This window comes from Ptychodera flava, chromosome 21 (genome assembly GCF_041260155.1).
Source record: "Ptychodera flava strain L36383 chromosome 21, AS_Pfla_20210202, whole genome shotgun sequence".
Classification (NCBI taxonomy): domain Eukaryota; kingdom Metazoa; phylum Hemichordata; class Enteropneusta; family Ptychoderidae; genus Ptychodera; species Ptychodera flava.
In genome coordinates this window covers 16,461,262-16,486,885 of record NC_091948.1, presented here as the reverse complement: position 1 = coordinate 16,486,885, position 25,624 = coordinate 16,461,262, and the positions used below count along the sequence as shown (strand labels likewise).

Here is a 25,624-nt window from a genome sequence, read left to right as displayed (position 1 = left end):
GTTCCTGTGTTGCCACAAGTTCATTGCAAACAACTGTAAACTGACATCACAAGTTCATAATTTTTTTGCTTGCACTAGTTAATGATGAAATATACCCTACCATATACAATCTTGATGTCAGCCTTTCACTACTGAGAGTATGAGAAACTTGAGTTTTGATCTTCCATTTTCACAGGAAGTATTTGTGAAAAATTCACACGATGCAAACTTCAGTGTTTAATACATATTGGAACATTTCACAATCATTTGTTCACACAATACAGGCTGGATGAAACACTATGATATGAAACATACAAAACACAATTTTACACATCCAACAACAAAATGCCGACTGATTCTGAGTGAATTTGATATTTGTCTTCAAGTTGATGAAATTTGGTAACTGCAAGAAATACATTACTATATGCTGACAATCTAATGACCATTATATGTGGACCTAACTCCTATACACTTCCATCTTGATGAACTGGCTTAAATCATGCTGCGTAGGACCTTGCAATGTCTATGCAAGTACATCCATGTTGTTTCTACAGTGAAAAAGAATCTAGCAATACATCTTTGCTTGGAATGTGAAATGATACGACTACTCAATGCAACTTTTTTCTCTTCTTTCGGCATACAGGTACTTTGTCAAGGCTAGTAAGCTGGCAAATGTTACCGAGCTCAAACCATTGAGGTTTCTCATTGGTGTCTCAATATATGGCAACTGGCACAGCAGAAATACGACAGTAGTTTCACAATCGTTTTAATACCTCAGTTCTAAAACCTTGGCGTTTCCACACATCAAATACCATAGTAATCCTGAACATATGCTATATGAAAACAGAAATGTGAGAATATTCCTCCAAAGTAGCAGTTCATTTGACAAATGAGCACCATACATGAATATGTAGCACCAGTTACCACAATAATCCCATAACCCAGAACAAAGATATTTAACAAGCGACTAGCGGCCGATATAGCTCCGCTTGTGTTTATGTAGAGAATAACTATTTTTGACACATGTTGATGAAGAAGGAGGAAATCTTTGATAGCTCAATGCAGTGGCCAGAAAAAAGTGGCTAAAATAAGCTGCAAAAATACACAATTGAAGATTTCATCATACTTTGAATATATCACATCGGATCATCCCTAGGAACATGTCAACCAAAGCTATCTGATGAGTAGTGTTTTGAGAATAAATTTTCTGACCAAAAATGGCAACAATTGCCCCCCCAAAATAAAAATTGCAGATTTCATCATAATTTCAAAAGATCAAATTGAGTTCATCTATAGAAACCTGTATACCAAATTTCAAAGCTGTTAGACCAGTACTTTTTGAGAAACACATATTTTGACCAAAAATGGGAAAATTGCCACAAAATTCAAAATTGCAGATTTCATCATTATTTCAATAAATATCATGTAGTTCATCTATGGAAACCTCTATACCAAATTTCAAAGCTATCAGATGAGCAGTTGTTGAAATACACATTTTTTGACCTAAAATTGCAAAAATTGCCCCAAAAATACAAAATTACAGATTTCAGGAGAAATTAAATATATATTACTTATCAGTCTGTAGGAACCTGTATACCAAATTTCAAAGCTATCAGACCAGTACTTTTTGAGAAACACGTTTTTTGACCAAAAATAGCAAAAATTGCCCCAAAATTACAAAATCGCAGATTTCATCATAATTTCTACAAATATCATTAAGGTGATCTGTAGGAACCTGTATACTAAATTGCAAAGCTATCAGATGAGTACTTTTGGAAATACACATTTTTTGACCAAAAATGGCAAAAATTGCCCCAAAAATACAAAATTGCAGATTTCATCATAATTTCAATACATATCATTTAGTTCATGTGTAGGAACCTCTATACCAAATTTCAAAGCTATCAGATGAGTAGTTTTGGCAATACACATTTTTGACCAAAAATGGCAAAAATTGCCCAAAAATACAAAATTACAGATTTCATCAGAAATTCAATATATATTACTAAGTGCATCTATAGAAACCTGTATACCAAATTTCAAAACTATCAGACCAGTACTTTTTGAGAAATACATTTTTTGACCAAAAATGGCAAAAATTGCCTTAAAAATGCAAATTTGCATATTTCTTCACAATTTGAACAAATCTTAAATAGATCATCCCTAGGGACATATGTACCAAATTTCAAAGCTATCTGACCGGTAGTTTTGAAGAAGAAGATTTTTAAAGATTTTTTACCAAAAATGACAAAATTGCCTTAAAAATACAAATATGCAAATTTCACCACGATTTGAAGAAATCTGACTGAAGTCACCATAAGTAAACTGCATATTAAATTTCAAAGCAATCGGACAAGCGGTTTGAGAAAAGAAGATTTTTTTACCAAAAACACAAAAAATGCCCCAAAAATACAAATATGCAAATTTCACCACGATTTGAACAAACTTAAGTGAGGTCACCCCAAGTGAACCGCATATAAAATTTCAAAGCAATTGGACTTGCGGTTTCAGAGGAGAAGGCAATTGTTGACGGACGACGACGACGACGACGACGACGGACGACGGACGACGACGGACGACGACGAAAATCAACTATTTGATAAGCTCCGCGTCGCTGACAGCGGAGCTAAAAAACCTAAAGAACAGACTTTTTTTGTCTTATGTGTATTTTTTCTATGTTTAAGTTACTGTTGCTTCAAGTTCAAAAAAGTTTTATTAAAACAATGCTAAACGTATGCTACAATATATACAACGAAACAAGTGATCAAAATAATGAACTGCGAAATGCAACTTTGAGAAAGTGAAAGTACACACGAGAAATTGAAATTTTTAGAGAAAGCTTGTACAAATTCCCACAACTTGTAACATAACAAGGTGTACCTTGATGAGATTCTGACTCATACAATCATGCTATTTTCTGACTGGGGAGAAATATCAACTCTTTTGAAAATCTGTCAAACTGTGACAAAAATTGATTTACACACTCAAAGGATAAATTTGTAAACCTCTGTAAATGTGCTAGATGCTTTTTCCCCCTTGACCAAAATGGTCACCATAAGGGTCCCCCTTTTTTCTCACCCTGTACGTAAACTTTGGTCAGCACAGGTTTTCTTCATTCAACATGAATGAAATGTAAACCTTTCAAGCAGAAAGCGGCAAGGTAGAATGTTAATCTGTCACAGGGTGTATATTTGTCAAGAGGTCAGTCTGGGAGTACCCTTCCAGGCCATTTCACAAATTATGAATGTTGACTGAAAAGAAAATGTTTTATCATACCGCTGATAACTTAAGCAATGTGCATATAAAGGACGTATAAATTATTACACTGTCTTCAGGACGTCTTCTCTGCCACCACCTGACAGTTGATTCACTTGAAATGTAATAACAGCTATCTGTATCACTTTACAAACTGTTGCATCTGTTGGACTATTTCCACATCCACTGTACTCATCATGGATTCAAAGACTGGTTGGCCGTACAACTGCTGACATGCTGATAGTTTGTTGATTACAAAATCTCTGAGTGAAACTGAGTGAACTGGGTCCTTCATAGACAGCTAAAAATGCAAAAAATGGAAGAAAATATATGCACTTTCAAGTTCAAAGTGTCATTTATTACACCTCACTTATTATCCAGTTACTGTGATTGGCTGAGCCTCACTCATGTGATATAGAACAAAAAGTGATAAAACATGGCTTACAGTGATGTTAGCCCTGTTGCGTGCGCTGATATTGCCCCTGTCATGTGCACTGATAAAGCCTGCTACCATGTTCTCGAATACCTGCGCGTCCCTTCTGCATTTACCACATAAACACTTTCTTTTTGCAGTGTACGGTATTTTCTGTACAGCAATGGCTTCAAAAAGGTACATGGAGTCAGCTGGACTTGAATTAGACAACATTTATTACATTATACTTGTCTAAGAAAATCTTAAACAAGACAGTCTCCATTTTCAGAGGTTATTTTAAGCTGACCTTCAACTTCATGTAATGTTGCGATCGAGCGAGAAATAGAACATTTTACCATGGCGAGTCTTTACACTTGACTACATTATACGCAAAATTTTCAAAAACAAAGTATTTGTTCTGTGTAATAAAATCAACAACACACGCTAGCACAGGCAAGATCACAATTTTGTGTTAATATTTAGGTGTTGTCACATCTGTAAAGCTCTCACCACTATGGTTTGGCCCAACGCCATTGTTATCAATGGTCAGTGTGGATCTGTGTAATACACGGAAATGGGGTAAACAGGTTAAATCCATGATGTTAGCTCTGATGTCATGGTGATTTCAAAAGTATTGAGACTTTCACATTGGCAGTGGGGTATATAAATTATATCAAAACTTTAACAGCCTGCAGCTGATGTACGTACCCTTCTTCTTCGTTTATCATGTTCAGTTTCATATTCATCTTCAAGCTCTTCTCTCTCAGACATTACCAGATAGCTAGATAAATGACAACAATACACTACCTTATATATCTTAGATGTGACATAAACTGAAATGATACATGGTACAGTATACTAATATTTGGTGTAAAATTAATGATGACTGTATAGAGCAACATTATAGTTAGTATTCATCATTGGCACAAATGCTCATTGGTCCTTTCCCCTCATGATATCTGGTACGCATATTGACAGGCCATTGGCATATTACATAAATTATCATGTACCTACATTCACGTGCCTGTGTAAAGCTATGGGAAAGCGCCCTCAGATCCGTGCATTTTTTTACGTATCACGCCCCGGCCCGGTGCCCAAATATGGGCAATCGCGTGCATTTCTGAACTATCTCGATTCTGGTTACTACGCGCGTTGCTATCCGCAAACGTTCCATTCGTACACAAAGCCAGCGCGAGATTTGGAAAACGTCTGCTCGCTCAGATCGTAGTTGCGCGTGGCAACAGTGGAGCCGCGCCGGTAACATCGGCTTTTATTTCTAAATTCTAGTGAAATCCTGTGTATACTAAGTGCGTGCATGTTCAGTATAAATTACCAGAAACTGACATCACGCTTTTGTCCTTCTTACACCTCAATTTCAGCCTTGATCTCTGTTGGTCATGTAATAGTACGCATATTGCTTTGCGCGTTCTAGAATTCTGCAGGTAAACAAATGACGTCATTATGTATGTCAATCCGCGACGGGAAGCGGCCATCGTATTTATGAAAACTGACACAAATGGCGATGAATTTTTGATATCGCACGCATTTTTATCTCCTAAACAATGTTGAATATTATGTAAACTACATATTTATCATTCCATAAGGTATTAAGGTATATGATAAAACCTTTACGGCCCTGATACGGCTTTTGCGGCCCTTGGTCGTACGGCCCCTCGCACGCTCGGGCCCTTCCGCCGTACGACCTCGGGCCGCAAAAGCCGTATCAGGGCCGTAAAGATTAGTACAAAGCAGAACAATTACAGCTAGTAGGAATATGAAACTACACTGCAAAGAAAACTACTTTGCAGATATTACAATTTATGTTAAACACTTGCTATCACCTTGTATCAGACAGAAATTCCTTCACTCACATAAGAGCACATTGGGATGTATGATTCCATTGAGCCAAGGCATTGAGCTCACCCATCAAAATCCTTGTTCTCCATTCTTTGCGGTGCAGTTGTATGCCCTTGCTACAATGGTTTTCTCTTTATATGTAACGAACATCCTTCATGTGTTTGTTTGGAAAGTTGGATATGGATACTATATGAATTCTCTGACAATCATCACACGCTGGACTTCCAAATGTCATGTAACTTTGGTGTACAGTGCTTATCTGAACAAGCCTACTACTAGAACTTTCAAAATACTATACACGTCTGTAGTTGATACATGGAACAAAAACCAGGCCTATTCATATATTTCAAGACCTGTATGACACTGTATTATTGCATTTTGGAAGGCCAGGGATTCTGTGATAGCTGATTAATGTATAAAAAACACTTTGTCCACAGAGAGACTAAAGGGTGCTGCTACATTACTCAGCATTCTACCTGATTTTCTTCAAAGTACTGACTTTACTTTCCTGTCATATATCTCTATATATTGACATTGAATTTCACTGAGCGTTGGCATGGTTATTGGCTGAAATAAGTTCACTGAATGTGATCTTCAATACTCACTCTGACTGAATTCCTGACTCACTTCTACAAACATCATGGAGAACTTCCACAAGAAAGTAAATTATCCCACAGAATTTTTCCTGGATTACGCTGCAAGTGAAAGAAAGCAAGACACTCAGTTACCGATGAGTTGTTTATCTCTTGAAGATTTGCTGTTTTTTTTATTCAATCCATCGAAACAGGCAAACGCCAAATTACAGGATGAGGTACCCACTACCCAATGGAGCAATGAGGAGTAAAGTGCCTTCATCAAGGGCAAAACACTATGCAAGAGTCTTGAAGTCACCATCCTTGTACCATGAGTCTGTTCCTATGGACTAACCCTATCTCGAGCTCACCATCCACTGACAGTGAGTCTGTTATGCTTGACTAACCAGATCTAAAACTCACCATCTTCCGACAGTGAGTCTTTGATTTTCATAAAACTAAGACAGTGACAATATTTCTTATTTTATGAGCATTAAAACGAGTCCCAATAAAAGTGGTAAAATTTGAGATTCCAAATATCTGTCCCAAAGGAGGTGCATTCTACCTTGACATCAAAACAATGTAAAGGCAAGACACTACACGACTGTGTGAACTCAAACTTACATTTATTACAGTTTACATTTTTGACTTACCTTGAATTGACACAAAGTAAGTTACCCAGGGCAAATGCTACCAACTTCCGCCTTTCAGTCTGTGTAATTATATCTGTCTTTTCAACAACTACGTCTATCAGTGAGCCAAGAATTTCAGAACTCTGTGCCAAAATAAGACAAATTATTGAATGGTTAATACATATGTTGTAAACTTTAATTTATTGGTGTGAAACTATGAGAAAGCATGTTGTGTCTGTGATATGTTTTGTGTGCAATTTTAATTTGTTCTGCAAGTAATGCTGCAGTCAGAATGGACAACCAAAGTCATGTGTCACTAGCTGAATGTATTGCACTGCCATGACGTCTTTGTCTACTGCCAGCAACCACATGCCTGTATGCTCCTGCTTACATTATGTTGTATTTGCTTGTACAAATCACACAAATCCACATTTTGGGGGCCATTACACATTCCTGTAGTTCATTACCCTTACTTATCCCGTTTTATTGATTCAAACACATAAAGAAGAACAATACAATATTGTAAATCTAGGTACTATTTTTTCTAACCAATGAAACTTTAATTGCATTCACTCACACAACCAAGTGACAAATTCATATACCCACAGCATGCTTTTCTGTTGCCAGAAGTATTTGATGAATGAAAAGAAGTAACATAGGGCCAAAGTCCCTGAAGCTACTATAGACATGGATACAAAAGTACGTATTTCCTGACTGTATGAAATTATCTCACCAAGGTCATTCTAGGGACATGTAAACCAAATATTAAAGCTGTCGGACAAGCAGTTTGAAAAAACAAGCGACTCAACAGTTGACAGAGCTCTGCTGTGTTATGTAGAGAATAACTTTTGTGACACATGTATTGATGAAGAAGGTGGATATCTTTGATAGCTCATTTCAGGATGGCCTGACCAAAAATGGAAAAAATTCCGTAAAAATACAGATTTGCATATTTCATCAGACTATATTAGTCTATAATAGCAAATAAACGAGAGTTAATTACATTCTAATTAAAGTAAACAAGACTTGCTTAAATCAAGATTTACGTCATAAAAAAACAGCATATCTGTCAGGTTATAAAGAATCTTGAGCTGATTATCTTTTAATATCAGTATTTTCATCCTATTAACCAAGCACATTTTAACTTTCAAATTAACATTGTAAGTTCTGTTGAATAAGTTGAGACTGTACGTACTCAGAGAAAGCACACTGAAGAGACAAATGTTTGAAACTTAAGAAGTTCAAGGTCATCAAAAGCATTATAAGGAATCATGTTACACTTTCATTGCACTGTTTACACAGATTGCATAATTGCTATAAATAGCACATGAGGAATCTCACAGCCCAGCTTTACCATAAAAACCCTATCACTTTGACCACTCTTTTAATTGACCACTCTATTTTTTCCTCAAAAAGTAATCTTATTTTATCCTTACCAAGTCAACCATAAATGGAAATTAGAACTTTCTCTATCTCTATTTATTTGACCACCCTATCATGACAAACTATTATGAGCAATTTCTTTAGGATAACATAAATGGTGGTTCAGAATATATCAAAGTTGGGATTCAGGAAAGTTGCCTTTACATGTTTTAATCCTCAATTCACTATGAACTGTCAAAAAAAGTTGAACTTTCTGATAATTCCACACTAAAATTATTTTGGCTTTGATGATTTCCTAATTAATTCAATTATTTAAAATCATATTAATTATTTTTCTGGGTGATTTGATAGGGTTTATACAGTACAAGAATTACATACAATGTAAGTCAAACTTTGACAAAATGACAAAAAAATTCCTTAAAAATACACATTTGCATATTTCATCACAATTTGAACAAATCTAAGTTGGGTTATCCCTAGGGACCTGTCTACCAAATAACAAAGCTGTCTGACCAGTGGTTATGAAGAAGAAGATTTTTACCAAAACACCTTTTTGGCATTAATTTGCCTTTTTTAAACAATATCAAAAAATAAAAAAAAACAGTTTCTCAAAATCATATTTTTCATCTACACAACAAATATCAAATCAGTAAGTACTGCGGTTCTCAAGATATTTGAGTGGACGGACGCCTCACAAACGGACATACATACATACATACAGACTGACGCCGGACGGATACCCATCCAAATAGCTTCTATAGACAATAGTCTATAGTAGCTAAAAAAAGTAACACAGAAGCCAAGTATAAGATCAATGAAAAATGCAGGCCAGACTGCTGTGGGTGCTGTTCTCCAAATCTTACTAAAATCTAGAATGCAGGGTCCATAGTATAAATAAATTGATCCAAAACTTTGTTGTTATGAATTAAAAGGTAAATCAAAAATTTGATAAACTTCTACTTGACTTCAAAATATCTTAAAAAGCTCAATTGATTTGAATATTCATATCACCAACTAAGAGTTCATTGGTACTCTAAATACAGATGGTTATTTTTGAAATATCAACTTGCCATTTTCTATTGTTCATTGTTTGCGAAATGATTTCATGATTTTTTGATGAACTTGGCAGAAAACAGGTATTCAGCAAAATTGAACTCAGTAAAAGTGGGATAAAACCCTAAAACATTCAATGCTTGCTGACTTCAGAAAAAGAACATGTTTATCCCCTATACCTGTAAATATATTTGCATTTCTTATTTGCCAACATACATGTACACAGTAGAAGCAGTATCTGTATGAAATTTACAGAACTAACGCCCACAAGCACACACCAAATAATTTCATTTTGCCGATCTCATCAAATCTTACCTGTTTTCCCCACTGTATACTGACGTCATCAAGAAGGGAGAAGAAAAAGCGTTCATTTTGAAGTATTATCCTGGCGTAGATTGAAAGGTACATGGACATCACCATGGAATAATCCTGTTGAAGAAATATGGACATGAGAATGATTGTCTTTATGTTCATTTACACTAGGACAATAATGTTTTAGATGACCAAATGATATTTATATACATACACACAAAAATAAAGACTACTGACAATCACAAGTGCGCCCTCAGAGTCCTGATAAAGCCACCCAGGTGCAAAATCTTATGTCATTGTATCTTTGTCGTGAGTCTTTTAAGTGAGTAGTTCTGCATCTCGCAGATTTGATAGTTTGATGCATCTGTTGTCTGTTAGTTGGTCTGCCCCAGTGTGCATTGCTAAATTTTACCAGAAGGTATACAAGGGTGGGATATGCGCTTCATGACTGGGATCAACCGTTGGAAAAAACTGGTCATTTCTAGTTCATAACAGTCACGGCAGCAACTGTGCTTGACCTGTCATTACATGTCAGTTGCGTGAAAATTTATTTTGAAACCATTAAAGACATAACATTAATTCAATTTGCTTCATATTCTTATCAGCATTCATCTAACATTTTTAAAAGCTTGCAGCTACTCCATATAAGTATAATTTTCAAATATTTGAAGACCTGATGATGAAACAAATACATATTACTTTTTTCCGACTGGTGATGCATGTCCTACAAATACTGTTTGTACATCTTATATTTGAACAACTGATTATAATTTCTGGATTCCTGTACTCACATCTCCTTTCAGAATTGCTTGCAGTATGCATGGCAATAGTTGTTTGAACATTTCAGATCCTTCCACCGGAAAAACTTTGAGAACGTTTTCCATGACCTGCAAAATAATGGAGGGCAGCCATTTATGACTATTTCATCCCTGTACAAGCATGACTTTGCAAAGAAAGTCACTTGTATGAATTCACTTTATGCAAAATACATTTAAACACAATGAGTTGTATGTAGAAGTGCCTCAATTGCTTTTTAATGTATTTGGCATTGGATATACTGGCAGAGTATACGCTATAGGCAACAAATCAAGCCAATGTGATACAAAACACAATAACATGAGGCTATTCGAACGTTCAAACATTAAATTTTGGCAAAATGCTTCACAAAAGAAACTAGTTATTGAGAATTGAGATATGGTCTAACAATATTTAAGTGTTGAGCATTGAAATCCTCGATGTTTTGTTGCAATGATCAGAAGATAGAGATCAATGGAGATCCTTGGCAGCTCTCTCCAGCTTGACACCTCTACGACCCCAGTCAAGGGATTCAATGAATGAACAAATGAAGAGATGGCATACAACTTACCCTGAGAGCCATAACAATACCCTCTGGCTTAACATCATTACCAAGATGAGATGTACAAGCATTGACAATTGTACCTGAATAAAGCTGTTGTGAATGAATAACAGAGAAATATCATTTTAAGCATGTGCTGATAAGATTTTACATTTGGATTTTGAAGGAATGGACATCAAATTACCTCACACTGTCTCGTCACAATTGCCCAAAAATGCTATAACAAAAAAGTGAGTATATAGTGCAAGATTTTAGGCACATGAACATTCTCCATCGATGATGTGTCATTGTCTCTTCATTTGCATATTACGTAAACAATAGTCATCAAGACACTTCACAAATCAAATGAAAGCTAAGTATTTGGACTTCTATGAGTAGATCAAAGTTGATGACACAACAGAAAACTATTCTCAAACACTGGCAGTAATTGAGATGGTATACAGTAAATCTTTGTGAAAAATCTTTCTTTGGATTTATAATCAAATGATATTTTACCTGTAAAAATTCTTTAGGTCCAAGTAGCAAATAGGATGTAATGATGTTAAAGCATGTTTTTGATGTCTCTGAGCCAAGCTCTATCAGGAGAGAAATCAGAAACATTCCACGTAAGTAAGTGTTCTCATTTTATAATCAGGGCTTTTGTCCTCTTTTTTTCCAAAGTAAATTTCATTATGTTGACCAAAACTTACTCATAAACTCCAAAATGACTTGAGGTGGCATTGGACTTAATCAAATGGGCAAAAAAAAGAAGACAAAAAATTGGGTGATTCATATAATTTACATGAACACTTCTTTCTCACCAAACTTACGACTGCTTGTCATGCTGAAAGGTGAACCCAATCAATATTTTAATGTCGGGTTAACAAATTAATGAAAATTGAATGATAATTTGCAAAAGTGATTTTGAGCGAAATACACTGTGTTATGTGGAACGCTATCTTAAACACAGACATAGATGGATTTGCAACTCAATGTAAAAGAATGACATATGAAAAATTTCTACAGATTAGTTGTCCTAGGAGTAATCTTGTATTCCAGAAATCTGTTCTTGCCAATCATAGTGTAGTTTTCCACAATGTGACAAGCACATACAGCAAAAAATAATTTGACAAAAGGAACACATCACATTGAATTTAAACTGTGTCCTCTTATAATATGGATACCACGGAACATATAACATTTAATTCACAACAGAGTACTCTTATTAGATTGAAACTCACCCAACAAGGCAGGCATATTTGCGAACACTTGTAATAATTCAGAAGTAATGGCTGGTGCATGGTGCAAAGTTTCCAACCTGTACACAATACAAAATGAATGTACAAACGTTACATTACAGAAACTGAGGAATCCACGTATACAAAACCAGCATGACGGCTAAGATAAGTCAAAGTTACTGATAATCGTAACATCCCTACCATAGAAGGGAGTTTGAACCTATTTCTAGAGGGAAGCAAGAGGAAAGGGGGCGTTTCACAGAAGGTATCCGAATCCCTTCTTGGATAAGAACATTTTAGATAGGGAATAACTGGCTAAAATCTGTGGTTTGATTTGCCAGGTGTCCAGCTGGAGTGGAAAAACCTATTTCGCTGTTTGTTAGTCGCATATATTTATTCTTGCAGCATTCACAAAACTAGAGCATGAAGACCTTTTGTATTGTGGCCTTGTCAATACTAGAGTAATTTGTGATGTCAACCCTCAAGATTATTTCTGATAATGTTATCCGATTATCTAGTATTGTGACCCAGGGTGTTTTCTACCTCTACAAATTCCCTGGCATTGCCAAAACTATAAAATAATACTATAATAGCAATAATAATGTACTCCCTCCTGGCCAATAATGGCTTCAAGTAAACTTTACACCTCAAAATGTACTTGGCTGTGCCTCTCTGTTCATAGGCAAAATACGAAGTGATGAACCTGATTGCCTTCCATTAACATACAGACATGCAGTGGCCAAACAAACCACATGTACATGTATGTAGGTTTTTTGTCATGCACATGCACCCTCAGAGGTTTCCTATGGCAGTAAAGTTCCAACCAGTAAACATACAGCCCTAGGGTATATCGTTATTCAACAGAACATGCATGCATTTAAAACAGTAAATACGGAGGAGCCCTCTCATCTGTATTGGCTAATTGGAATCTTGTCCATATGCAAATTAGAGAGCTTGACTTAATATTATCATAATGAGCAGTAAAAGGAGTGACTGTCACCCCTGGAACATCTTCCACGGGGCGAACTAGGTACAGCAGGTGGGGAATTACAAAATCTTGTGCGCTGTTGAAAACCTAGATAGTGCAATATATGAAGCATCAATGAGATTTGAAATATTTGCCTTTTGCTGTGTTCTATTTTGGTAGACGTTTAGACAATGATTTGTTGTGAACTGAAGACATGACCAATGATGTACATGTACAGCTTCCTGTAGTCAAATGAGAGCTGAAAACGTATTTGTAACTTACCATAGATCGATACCATCTTCAAGGAGGTAGACATGAGGTGGTTGAGTGACATCAGTGCTAAATTTTATTACTGGTAACAGAAACGAGTAGAGGGAAACACTGTCGGATCCTAATCCCTGTAGTCAAGATTGATGAGAAAATCATAGTATTACAGAGACATAGTGTGTTCTCATCTTCAATTGCAGTGTTCTCATCTTCAATTGCAGAAGATTAGAAAATAATGGTATTACAGAGACATAGGGTGTCATCTTCATTGTCATGGTAACTGTCCTAGCTAATTACAATGTCTTTAGCCCTTATCCTGCCAGGTTCATATTCCACCATAAGGTCAAATAAGTTGAAACCAGTTGTGCATAATACAAGTATCCGATATGTTGCATTTTAGCAAAAGATTTGAAGATTGGAAGACCCTTGTAAACATAGACACTGTGCTATGAAACATGATTTTTACTGACATAGTCCACTTCAACATGTTATGCCGAGTGGGTGAAAATACTCTAGGTTTTCTACCAACTAATTTGGCAGATTGGGAAGTGATAGGACTGGCTGGATAAGGGTTCAGCCACTGACAACTGTATTTTAATGTGATTATTTTATGTGGGTTGAACACAGTCTATATGTGCAAAACAATTAAGTTTAACGATAGTTTACATGTACAAAAACAAAGGAACTGAAGACCAAACACTGGAAGCACCGACCACCAAGTCCTGATAACTGAATTCAACTTGTCTTTTTATTGATTGATAGGAATGGTGAAGGTTAGTCTACAATATCTATGATACTGTCATTAAAATCAATGCCTGAGTCAATATGGTGAAGCTTAGTCTACAATATCTATGATATTGTCATTAAAATCAATGGCCGAGTCGATCATGGAATTTCTTGACATATCTATGAATCAGCCCCATACTTCTATGTGTGATAAGTCAAATGTTAAGAAGTGGAAACTTCAGTCAGTGATGCGTCAAATTGACTTGGTAGACACACCTTACTAAACATGTGATCTTGCTGAAACTTTTTCCAAAAACAAGTGGAGTAATCACCTGGCGTATGCTTGCATGACCAGCACACTGTCTGTGCATCAAAAATTAGAGTACAAAATACAAATAAAATTTTTCAAGAGATCTTACCATAACCAAGTGTATAAGTGTTGTGAGAATTGCACATCTTAACATATTGTAGTCGGCAGATTCCTCCCACAGTAACGGTAAATATTGGATCAAGGAAGACACATATGGACGAATCTGTCTCTCAACTCTCTCAATCACAAAGGACATAACATGCAATGCTTGCATCTGTAAGAAAAAATATATGAAAATTTTGAGTGAAGATTAAGAAGCTGGGTCAAAGGTCATTAAATGTACCTGTGGTCATGTCTGTTTCCTTGTTACTGGTTCAGTTATACTTTAAAATGAATTAATATGATAATTAATTATGTAAAACTCAATCATGTCAATTTTTGTTCATGAAGACAATATTCAAGGTTGGTATGTTACTTGTATTCCACAGTCATTCTACAGGTTTTCACACTTAGTCTTGACAAGTGACCTAGCTGCCAATAGAGCTCTGCTGTGATATTAATGTAAAATAACATAGCAAACATTTAATTGTGATGAATGTGAGTAACATATTAAAAGCTGACTGATACGGAAGGTAATGACTAATTTACTGAATGTATGACTGAGTCATTGATATGATATGACGATGATTTTCAGTGATAATTTCCAACTCCATCAGCTGTGTTTGCACCCCAAAAATACAATATTGCATATTCCATTAAAAAATTGAGCAAAGCTGATATACATCATCCCTTGGAACCTGTACATCAAATTTAAAAGCAATGGGACAATGGATTCTGAGAAGATTTCTTTACCTAACACAGCAAAGAGTTGCCTGAAAATACAATATTGCATATTTTTTCAAACTTTTGAACAAATCTGAATAAGATTGTACCTAGGAACCGGGACATCTAGTAAGTTCAAAATGATCAGACACAGAGATTTCTATATGTCAATTGTTGATGGATAGATGGACAACAGACAGTCAGCCTATCTGATAAGCTCCCTGTCGCTGACAGCAGAGCTAAAATATCATGATACTGCCGAAATCTACCAATAAGAAAGACTTTTCTGTTGATAAATTCATGTCTTACCAATAACTATCCACTAATACTACATAATAGCATGTACTCTGACAAAACTAGATGCTAGCAGGTGCAGCTGCTCAAAAAATGGAAACAATCATGAGATGTCTGATTCTGAGGTTTGCATCTTCACGGCATCCTTTTTTCCTCAATTTAGCATTCCATTGGTAATTTTAGGGTCAACTATTGACTGTTAGCATCAAAATACAATGTAGCAAACTCACTAAATAACAAAGCTACTTGAAACCGACGACAACCATTGAAACCTACGATTTCCACTCACCTTTGTATCACACTCAGATACTTGCTGAAGAAGTTGAAACAAGAGTTCAAAACTCGATTCCAGGTACTGAAAGTAACAAGATACACACAGTACATGATAAACCTATGTTGCATTCACAATGTCACATAGACAAAACTTTCTCACACAATAATGTTGATGGTCATTATTCATAGGAAATGTGAACAGATGCAACTTTTTAATCCTTTTTTTCATAATACTGCTTCTTCAAAATAAAAAGAAAATCTACGAGAGCAAATATATGCACTTACTGGCATGAACTGCACGGTCTTGAACTCAAAATCATCAACACGTGGAGACAGCATTAAGGAAGACAGAATTGTAAACAGAGACATTACAACAAAACAAGTGATTGGCTCTGAGTAAAACAAAAGGATATTATTGATGTGCATTTCATGTCTTAAACAGTACAACATCTGGTGCATTATTTTACAGAAATGAAATATAACATTTGTGAAAATTATCAGATTAACTAATGGTCTTCTTTCACTCCAAGATAATCATTATAAATTAATTCTCTGTACTTTTTTCACTTCCATTTTAACTATATGCATCTGGAAAGACTGTAAAAAGATGTTTGGAAAAGGATATATATCTTCAGTGTTTGTGCTGCAGTGATTCTGACAACAGTATCTTCAGTGTCTGCTAGCAATGGCAATAAGGCTTCATAGACAGTTGGTCTGAGATCGGTTGATAGTTTGACACCTACCCACTGGCCTATCAACCACACCACTCGCCTTCTGATGAGTTTGAACCTGAAAAAGAGTTGAGATTTGAGATAAATATTGACTTCCTCACATCAACGCAACTTTGATTGTAACCCCGGTCCCCAGCCCAGTCACACTGGGTTTTAACACACCAGCAGAAAAGGCCTAGTTCTGTAAAGTGCTGAAAACTTTACAAATTCATTTGGTTCACAGGATTTTTAAAAATATGATTATCTTTTCTTTATCAACTAATACGTAAAACTCTAAATGACAGGATGAGGTAATCACTACCCATTACCGATCCACGCAATGAGCAGTACAGATCCATGCTATATAGGGCACAACACCATGATTGAATCTCATACTCCAATCCTTCAATGGTGAGTCTCTTACTCTGGACTTCCCAGGTTTGAACTCACCATCCTGCAATAAGGAGTCTTGTACCTAACCACTGACCCATGATCTTCCTGATGTCAAAGTTGATGTTATTCGAATGACAATATTGTTGGCTCGGCAAGGTTGTCAATTTTGTAATAAAAAGGCATTGTAAAAACAGCTCATTTATGATTCCAACACAACCGTAATACTTTGGAGAACAAATCAACCTACCTTGGATGTTTGTTTTGTAACTCGGCTAATAGTTGTGATGTGAGCCACTGATCAAAGTTGATGTCATCAAACAATTCATACGCTGCAAGGCCAGCTACATTGTACACTGGGAAAGTAATAGACACATACAATGTGACTTCGTATTTGTATAGTTTTGTCCCATAATCATCTTAAAAGTTGAAACTAAGGTCACATTAGGATGTAATTACAGTACTGTGATTGTCTCTACAATGCATTTCTTTAAGCCAGACATCAGAGTATTGCACAGTTTCCCAGTATCCCTTGAATCATATTGCATCATCTTCTAAAACAACATTTCAGATAACAGGTGGAAATCCAGATTTTGGATTGGAACTTTTCAAAATTGATAAAGTAGGGGGGAAGTTACATACTCACCTGCATCTTTCTGTAGCAATACTGACATATTTTCTACATCTGTCATACCTATACAAAAGAAATTATAAATCAATGCATTCAGTCAACAATCTTAGCAGACTATTTTTACTATACAATCCTTTTGACAACGTTCAACAGGCAACAGGCAATGTGATGTCACTTTCTAAAATATCTTTCTCTCTTTGAAGATGCAATGCTCAAAGTTTTGAAAACTCACACACAAGACAAAGTGAGAAGACAAAAAAATGATTCCATACTCACCCTGTGTACTCTGAATTATTTCAATTAAAAATGGCGTCAGTGTTTCCCTGTATTCATGAAACAGGGTCAGAAACAACACCTCCACGCAAGGCTGAAATCACAAATGATATGATTTAAAATACGTCTATGTACACCATTGCTACATCAGTCAAAGATCTGATTACAGCTATACGGATAATGTATTATAGTCTCTGCTTGCAAATCACATTTTTATTACCTTTGAAGATTTCACTTTCCATTATCTTTTTATACTGCTAACAATTTCTTGTAAACAAAAATGTCCCGTGATTGAAGTATCTTTTATTGATATGGATTTCAAACATTAACTGACATACAGAATAAATTTTTACTTTGTACTACAGTGCGGCTTGTGGTATGTTCACATTTCATATCTCTGAGTAATTTAAATATTTCAACAACCATAATTGAAACTTTATTTCCAAAACATAGTAATAATTATGCTGAGAATACGCAAGGATAAAAGATACCTACCCTTAGACTAAATTTGAAAGATTCGCCTCCCTCATCAACACAGAAACCCTCTGGATCAACTTCCCACATATGTAATTCCTGATGTAAAGAGACAGAAAATACAGCTGATTATCAATATTGAACTATGACATAACAAAATATTACAAGATTAATTCAATTTGTTTAGAAATTGATATTACAACACTGAGCTGATAATCTAAAACACATCAGTATAACTTGAATTTCTCACACACTCCATTCAAAGTAATTCTAAAGATTCATTAACAGCTTGATGGATTTAATACCGCTCTCTGTCTTTTTATCAGTAAAACTCCTGCTGATAAATACTTTTTAAACCTTGCCATCATGAAAATTTGCCAGTGCATACACACACATAAACATGTAAACAACCATGACCCTGACAACACAAGTTGTTAATACTGTCTGATAGACACATATTTGTTGAAACAGAATCACTGAAACCCATTTCATTGGTCAGTGTTGAAAAGCTGCATCCGTTTGTGATGAGATGCTTCACCTACGAATGATAATACTCCCAAAACAAGTCATCGTTGATGACACAGTCCCCACTTGTTAATGGGTATTTTGATTACAGGTCCTCAGAGAGGATAGAGTCCTCTTCATTAGGTCTGTGATAAAAATACTTTTGAATGAATTCGCTTGATACATGTCTGAGTTATGGTTCAGGACATGAAAAAATCGTAACAAAATGGTCGCACAGTGGCCATATTGGATCGCATCACAAAACAAATTGATGTGCATAGCTATGACATTGGTCGATGTCCTTGTACCAACTTTGAATAAAATTGGTCGAAACATGCGGATATGCCTGAGAAATGGCTCTGTACATGAAAACATCGTAATAAAATGGCCGCCTGGCGGCCATATTGGATCGTATCACAAAACAGATTGACGTGCATATGTATGACATAGGTCAATGTCCTTGTACCAACTTTGAATAAAAATAGCGCCAATGGCACTTGATCACAACTGGCACATTGTGAAACTACTCATAATTAACCCTTAAGACGCCATAGACTTTCATTGCAATATAGCCTCCCATGCCAAGAACTTTTTGAACCAATAAACTTGACATGTTACACTTCTTTTAGACAGGTACAGTGTTTTTCCTGTGATTGGAAGCCCAGCCAAACCACTATGAATTTCAAAGATCAGGAAATGGAGAAGCTTCGAGAAGTCTTTCCATGTTTGGTTTAGCAAATGGGGGGTGGGAAATGGGCTTAAAATGCACATTTTTGGTTCAAAATGTATTGAAAATGAATAAAAGACTCTAAAAATAGATCTTATCATCCAAAAACCTGCAAACTTTTACACATTTTAAATGTCATGAAAAGACACATATTTTGGTGAAAATTTTCAGCAGCGGAACTTATCAAATGTAAATAATAAACAAACAAACAGTTGTTGATATTTGTCAATAATACAAATACCACATACCCTTCAACACAGCTACACAAAAGCATATAACACAAGTGAAATACAGCCCAAGACAATTTTAATCAGCAACATGATTGAATTTCGTAAACAACATCTTTTATTCATTTGTCGTTATTTATTTATTTGTTTGTTTGTTGTTTGTTTGTTTGTTTGTGTATTTCTTTCTGCATCAAAAGGTGAAACCATGTAACCAGGAAAAATCTTTGTTTTTATTTTTTTATTTGGATTCTGATTGCTATCAGATATAATTCAATTGTTGTTTTGGAATGAATGTTGCCATTATAGTTAGAGAGGATATGTTTGAAAGATTTTGGCATTGCAAGTAAACACAAACAACTAAATTTGATTGATATCATGAACAAGCTGCCATCTTACAAGGCAATTCAAATCAGAGCCTGTATTCAGCTACGAAATTAGCTACCCTGTGATTGGCAAACGACGAAAAATTTCACCACAAAAACGCACTACCTGAACTTCTGAGAAAATAAATTCGATTCAAGAACTAAATAAAATAAGTTTGAGGTACAATAAGAACGACATTCGCCTCTGAACGCTTTCGATAACCGTACTGGCCCTGACGTTTGATCGCGACGTCTCCGTAAATCATGACAGTCAATGTGAACACATACGAAAGTTTGATCACGTATTTTGACGAGCACGCAACATAATTCGCCAGTAAATGAACAGAAACCAATAGATATGATATACATAATTACATATCGGGTATATTTCGACAAAAGAATATGTTATAGACGTAGGAATATGACCGAGATCAACAGTTCGGAACGTGCCGTGTTGTACGTTTGTACACACAAACCCGTGATCGGCGGCCATCTTGGCCGTCTCGATACACGGTGAAGAATGCCGCGATACCAAAGTTTACTTGACATAAACAGACCTGATCGCACCAAAATCACATATTAAATTAAGATTTTGTGAAAATCCTTTCAAATTTCTTCATCATTAGTGTTTTCGGCCTAGAAAACCGAACTGACATACTCAAACTTGAGCTTTCAGAGAGGCTGGTCAATGCGATGCTCCGTGCTGACGCCATTCAAGCCGCTGTTCAACTTCAAAATCACGTTCGGCCGATCAAAAAAAGTCTTCATTTTCTCAGAGATTCTCTCAAAAAAATACCAAAATATGTCATTTCTATAAAGAAATGGCCAATAACTTGTCACAAAACGATCGTCTTTAGGATGTACAGCAGGAAAAAGCGTTCAGAATGTCTCTCACTTCGGCGAAGTCAGCGACCAGATCTGATTAGATATTCACGGTAAAAATAGTCGACCCGATTTCCTCGAAAGGTCGCTCAAATTACTGGAAATTGCCGTGGCTACAACTGATGATGTCATTATTTTAGTCCTTATATGGACCTGAAGTGGGTTCAAAGGGTAAGGAATGGATTTATTTGTCAGGTGACCTGTTAAACGCGGGAAATCAAGTTCCAAACTTTGCCTGAGCGAACGTCAGGCCGTGTACGGATATATCCGTGCATGGCGCTGAGCGTGAGTTGGGCGTGTACGGATATATACGGGCATGGCGTTTTAAGGGTTAATGAGGTACAATATGTGGCGTCATGCGGTGTCCCATCATACCATATATGAAGGGTGTAGCACTTATGGTTACGGAGTTATGGACAAATATGTATATTGCAGGTCAAATGTCACTGAGGTCATGTGACATTTTGTCAAAAAAATTGAATTGCTAAGTCATTCCTATATACCAAAAATCAGACCTCTAGCTCTATTGGCTCGCTCAAAATTAGATATGCACATAATTAATGAGGTACAATATGTGGCGTCATAAGCTGTCCCATCATACCATATATGAAGGGTGTAGCACTTGTGGTTACTGAGTTATGGACAAATATTTGAGGTCAAAGGTCACCGAGGTCACGTGACATTTTGTCAAAATATTTGATATATCTGCGTGAACGGAGGGACATGACCCAATCTATAAGGCCCCTGGACTTCATCCGTGGGGACTAAAAACTGTGTCACTGAATCCTTTTTGCAATATGAATACGATGAGAAACTGAATTTTTATTTTACTTGGCCGTATACATGGGATTCTATGGACAGCTGACTTATACATGGTAGTCTTTGGTGGTGTAAACTAAAAAGTCCTCTAACATGGCCAAATTTGATCGCATTGTGAAACAAATCGACGTGCATCTGTATGGGGTAGGGTACTATCCTTGTGCAAAGTTTGAAAGAAATTGACCAGGGCATGTCTGAGATATCTGGGTGAACGGACGGACGGACGCATGCACGCACACATGGACGCACACACGCACACACACGCACGGACATGATCAAATCTATAAGTCCCCCCCCCAACAGTGTCCGTGGGGACTAATTAGACAGACCACGAAGTCAATGAGCAACATATAGCTGAAAGACTATTTTTCACATTGCGATTTTAAGACCATTTTTATGAGAAAAGGGACATGTATATGTATATGGAGAAAAAAGCAGAAGACATATTTGTAAATTGTTTGTTAAGTGACAATCATATATTATGCATCTCTTGAAATTTTGTGGTTATAAGGTATAACTGTAGTGTAAGAATAATGAGGTCAGAATAAGTTAGTAAAGCTAAGTTGACAGTAATTAAGATTACAAAATTATACACTAAACTGAGGAAATCTGAATGAAATAAATGTTGAAAAGTAGCAAAGTCATGGTCATCTTTTGTCTCATACCTTGTGTAAGTTCATGAACTTTACATAAATCTTGCTATAGATTTGTTGCTAATGGGCAATAACTGTGTTTCAGATCATTTGAGAGCAATCCATCCATGACAGGTTTAAATTGTAATATACTTCTATTTAAAGGAGAGAAACTTCTCAAATAATTTTTTTTCCCCTGTAATTTCCTGTGAGAACACATGGACAGATATGCTCAGGACTCTATTATGCTGGTGCTACCTTGATAACTAACCTACAACTTGTAACGGCATTGTCTAACCTGTTCACCCCAATTTCCTGTAGACAGGTCCACACTCACCATTGATAACAATGGGTTTGGGCCATACCATGGTAGTGAAAGACTGTAACATGTGAGGTCGTGGATACTTAATCTCAGGAATGTCAAAGTCTGTATATTGACTCAAGGATGTTTACATAACAAATGCCTAGGGTCATCTCAAAAGTGAGAATCTAAACTATGAAATATGTTTTTTTCTATTGCTTTTGATACCCAAAAGAGCATAGAAATCTCTTATACTTCGAATCAGCCATCCTGCATATTTCTAACATTCATCAAAACCTAATTTCTGTTCCACAACTCATAAAACAGTCCACAATGCAGGATTGGTGTACATTCCAAAACTACATATATGAAAGACCCCTAAAATCAATTAGTTAAAAAGGGGGGTTAGAAATTTCCCAAAACTATCTAACCGCCGCTCCATTTGGCTCCATTTTTCGGAATTGGAATCTTGGAACCAGTCTATGTATCGGTATCAAATGTCAATGGAGTCTGTTCAGCAGTTTTTGACTTTATGTCATTTACGGAAATGGACGACATCAAACACCGGTTGAAACCACCTCTATATCACAACTTCCAGTTGTGATAAAAACGGTTGAGATATGCCGGAGTTATGGCTCTGTACATGAAAAATAGCGTCAATGACACTGTAGCTCCCATCCTGGACTATTTAGTGTTTGTTCTCTGGTCAGATATTTGAACATGTGTGAAAGGGATAAAGTGCATGAAGTGAAAATACTTAAATGAAATGTACTGGAGACAGTGAAATATGTTTAATGTAATTATTCAGAATATAAAATGGAAAAAATACAGAATTAGATATATCGAATACTGTGATACAACCATTAACTCAACAAGTCATTTACAATGACATAGTCCCCACTTGTAATAGGAGTATTAGTCTTGATGGGGCAGGAAAATGTGGTCATTAAGAAGTATCACTGGAGTGTATATGTTGAGATCTATGGGCACATAGGTCTATGTCGTTGTTCCCAATTTGAAACACATGAGGCATGTCTAAGTTATGGTTCTAAATCGGGAAAAAAGATCAGACCTCTAGCAGTATTGGCCAGCCAAGAAATACATATGCGCATTATAAATGAGGTACAAGATGTGACATCTTAAGGTCTAATATCCTATCAAAATTGGAGGGTATAGAACTTGTGGTTACTGAAATATGCATATATATGTATAATCAAGGTCAAAGGTCATCGAGGTCGCATGACATTTTGAAAAAAAAAATTATATTGCTAATTAATCCCTATATGCCAAAAAATCAGATCTCTAGCTCTATTCGCTTGCCCAGAATTAGATGTGTACATAATTAATGAGGTAAAGCGTGTGTTGTCATAAGGTCTCCCATCCTACTAAATACAAAGGACATAGCACTTGTGGTTACTTATTTATTGACATAAACATATATTTTAGGTAAAAGGTCATCGAGGTCACATGACATTTGGTCAAAAAATTTCTCTCCTATAGTTATCCCTATATACCAAAAATCAGACATCCAGCTCTATTGGCTCGCTCAGAATGAGATATGCGCATAATTATTGAGGTACAGTATGTGGCGCCATAAGGTGTCCAATCATACCAAACATGAAGGGTGTAGCACTTGTGGTTACCGAGTTATGGACAAATATGTATATTTGAGGTCAAAGGTCACCGAGGTCACGTGACATTTTGTCAAAAAAAATTGTTTTGCTAAGTTATCCCTATATAACAAAAATCAGACCTCTAGCTCTATCGGCTCGCTCAAAATTAGATATGTGCATAATTAATGAGGTACAATATGTGGCGTCATAAGCTGTCCCATCATACCATATATGAAGGGTGGTAGCACTTGTGGTTACTGAGTTATGGACAAATATGTATATTTGAGATCAAAGGTCATCAAGGTCACATGACATTTTGTCAAAATATCAGAGATATCTGCGTGAACGGATGGACTCACGGATGGACGAACAGACGGACATGACCCAATCTATAAGCTCACTGGACTTCATCCATCGGGACTAAAAATTGTGTCACTGCATCCTTTTTGCAATATGAATACGATGAGAAACTAAATGTTTATTATTCGTGGCCTTATACATGGGAATCTATGGAGATCTGCCTTATACATGGGAGTCTATGGATGTGTAAACTAAAAATATGCAAATTTCACCACGATTTGCCCAAATTGGGTAAGGTCACTCCTATGCACTTCCATACCAAGTTTCAAATCAATCGGACTTGTGGTTTCAGAGCGGGAGATTTTTTGACCAAAATTGGGAGAAAATTACAAAAAATTCATGAAAAATAGCAAGTCCAAGATACTGACCCAAGATGTGCACAATCATTTCATGTCAGCCCAAAGTACTTACATGCTAATTTTTCATGTAATCTGCTCAGTGGTTATTGAGTTTTTTCAATTTGACTGTTTTTACATTTTTTCACTTAATTTGCATATTTTTGGCAATGACAACTTCATTTGAACAAAATCTCATCTACAGCCCATCATCCATGTACACACCAAATATCAAGATGAAATGTACAGCGGTTTTGGAGTTTTTGATGTTGACGGACAGACATACAGACATACAGACATACAGACACACAGACATACAGACATACAGACATACATACATACAGACATTTCCCTAGCCTATAAGAATACCTTCCATTGCCATATATACATATGGCTATGGGAGCTAAAAAATCGTAATAAAATGGCCGCACAGCGGCCATTTGGATTGTATCACAAAACAGATTGCCTTGCACAGCTATGACATTTGTCAATAAGCTTGTACAACTTTGAATAAAATCGGTTGAAACGTGCCTGGGTAATGGCTCTGTACATGAAAAAATCGTAATAAAATGGCCGCCTGGCGGCCATATTGGATTGTATCACAAAACAAATTGACGTGCATATCTATGACATTGGTCAATGTCCTTGTACCAACTCTGAATAAAATCGATTGAAACATGCCTGAGTAATGGCTCT

At 36.1% G+C, this 25,624-nt stretch overlaps 1 protein-coding gene across 1 annotated transcript in view; it reads right to left on the bottom strand.

Moving 5' to 3' along the window:
• Positions 1–2,654: 2,654 nt before the first annotated feature.
• LOC139121559 (importin-11-like) overlaps positions 2,655–25,624 on the bottom strand; it is a 33,920-nt gene continuing 10,950 nt past the window's right edge. Inside the window, exons 11-28 of the mRNA XM_070686566.1 lie at positions 18,188–18,265; positions 17,696–17,786; positions 17,435–17,482; positions 17,039–17,144; positions 16,314–16,477; positions 15,974–16,014; positions 15,705–15,770; positions 14,409–14,573; positions 13,279–13,394; positions 12,033–12,109; positions 11,308–11,387; positions 10,822–10,905; positions 10,247–10,342; positions 9,459–9,572; positions 6,729–6,850; positions 6,109–6,198; positions 4,355–4,427; positions 2,655–3,535 (exon numbers count right to left, since the gene is read on the bottom strand). Coding sequence (XP_070542667.1) covers positions 3,377–3,535; positions 4,355–4,427; positions 6,109–6,198; positions 6,729–6,850; positions 9,459–9,572; positions 10,247–10,342; positions 10,822–10,905; positions 11,308–11,387; positions 12,033–12,109; positions 13,279–13,394; positions 14,409–14,573; positions 15,705–15,770; positions 15,974–16,014; positions 16,314–16,477; positions 17,039–17,144; positions 17,435–17,482; positions 17,696–17,786; positions 18,188–18,265 — 1,770 coding nt within the window. The 3' untranslated portion in view covers positions 2,655–3,376. The remainder of the gene's footprint in view (positions 3,536–4,354; positions 4,428–6,108; positions 6,199–6,728; positions 6,851–9,458; positions 9,573–10,246; positions 10,343–10,821; positions 10,906–11,307; positions 11,388–12,032; positions 12,110–13,278; positions 13,395–14,408; positions 14,574–15,704; positions 15,771–15,973; positions 16,015–16,313; positions 16,478–17,038; positions 17,145–17,434; positions 17,483–17,695; positions 17,787–18,187; positions 18,266–25,624) is intronic.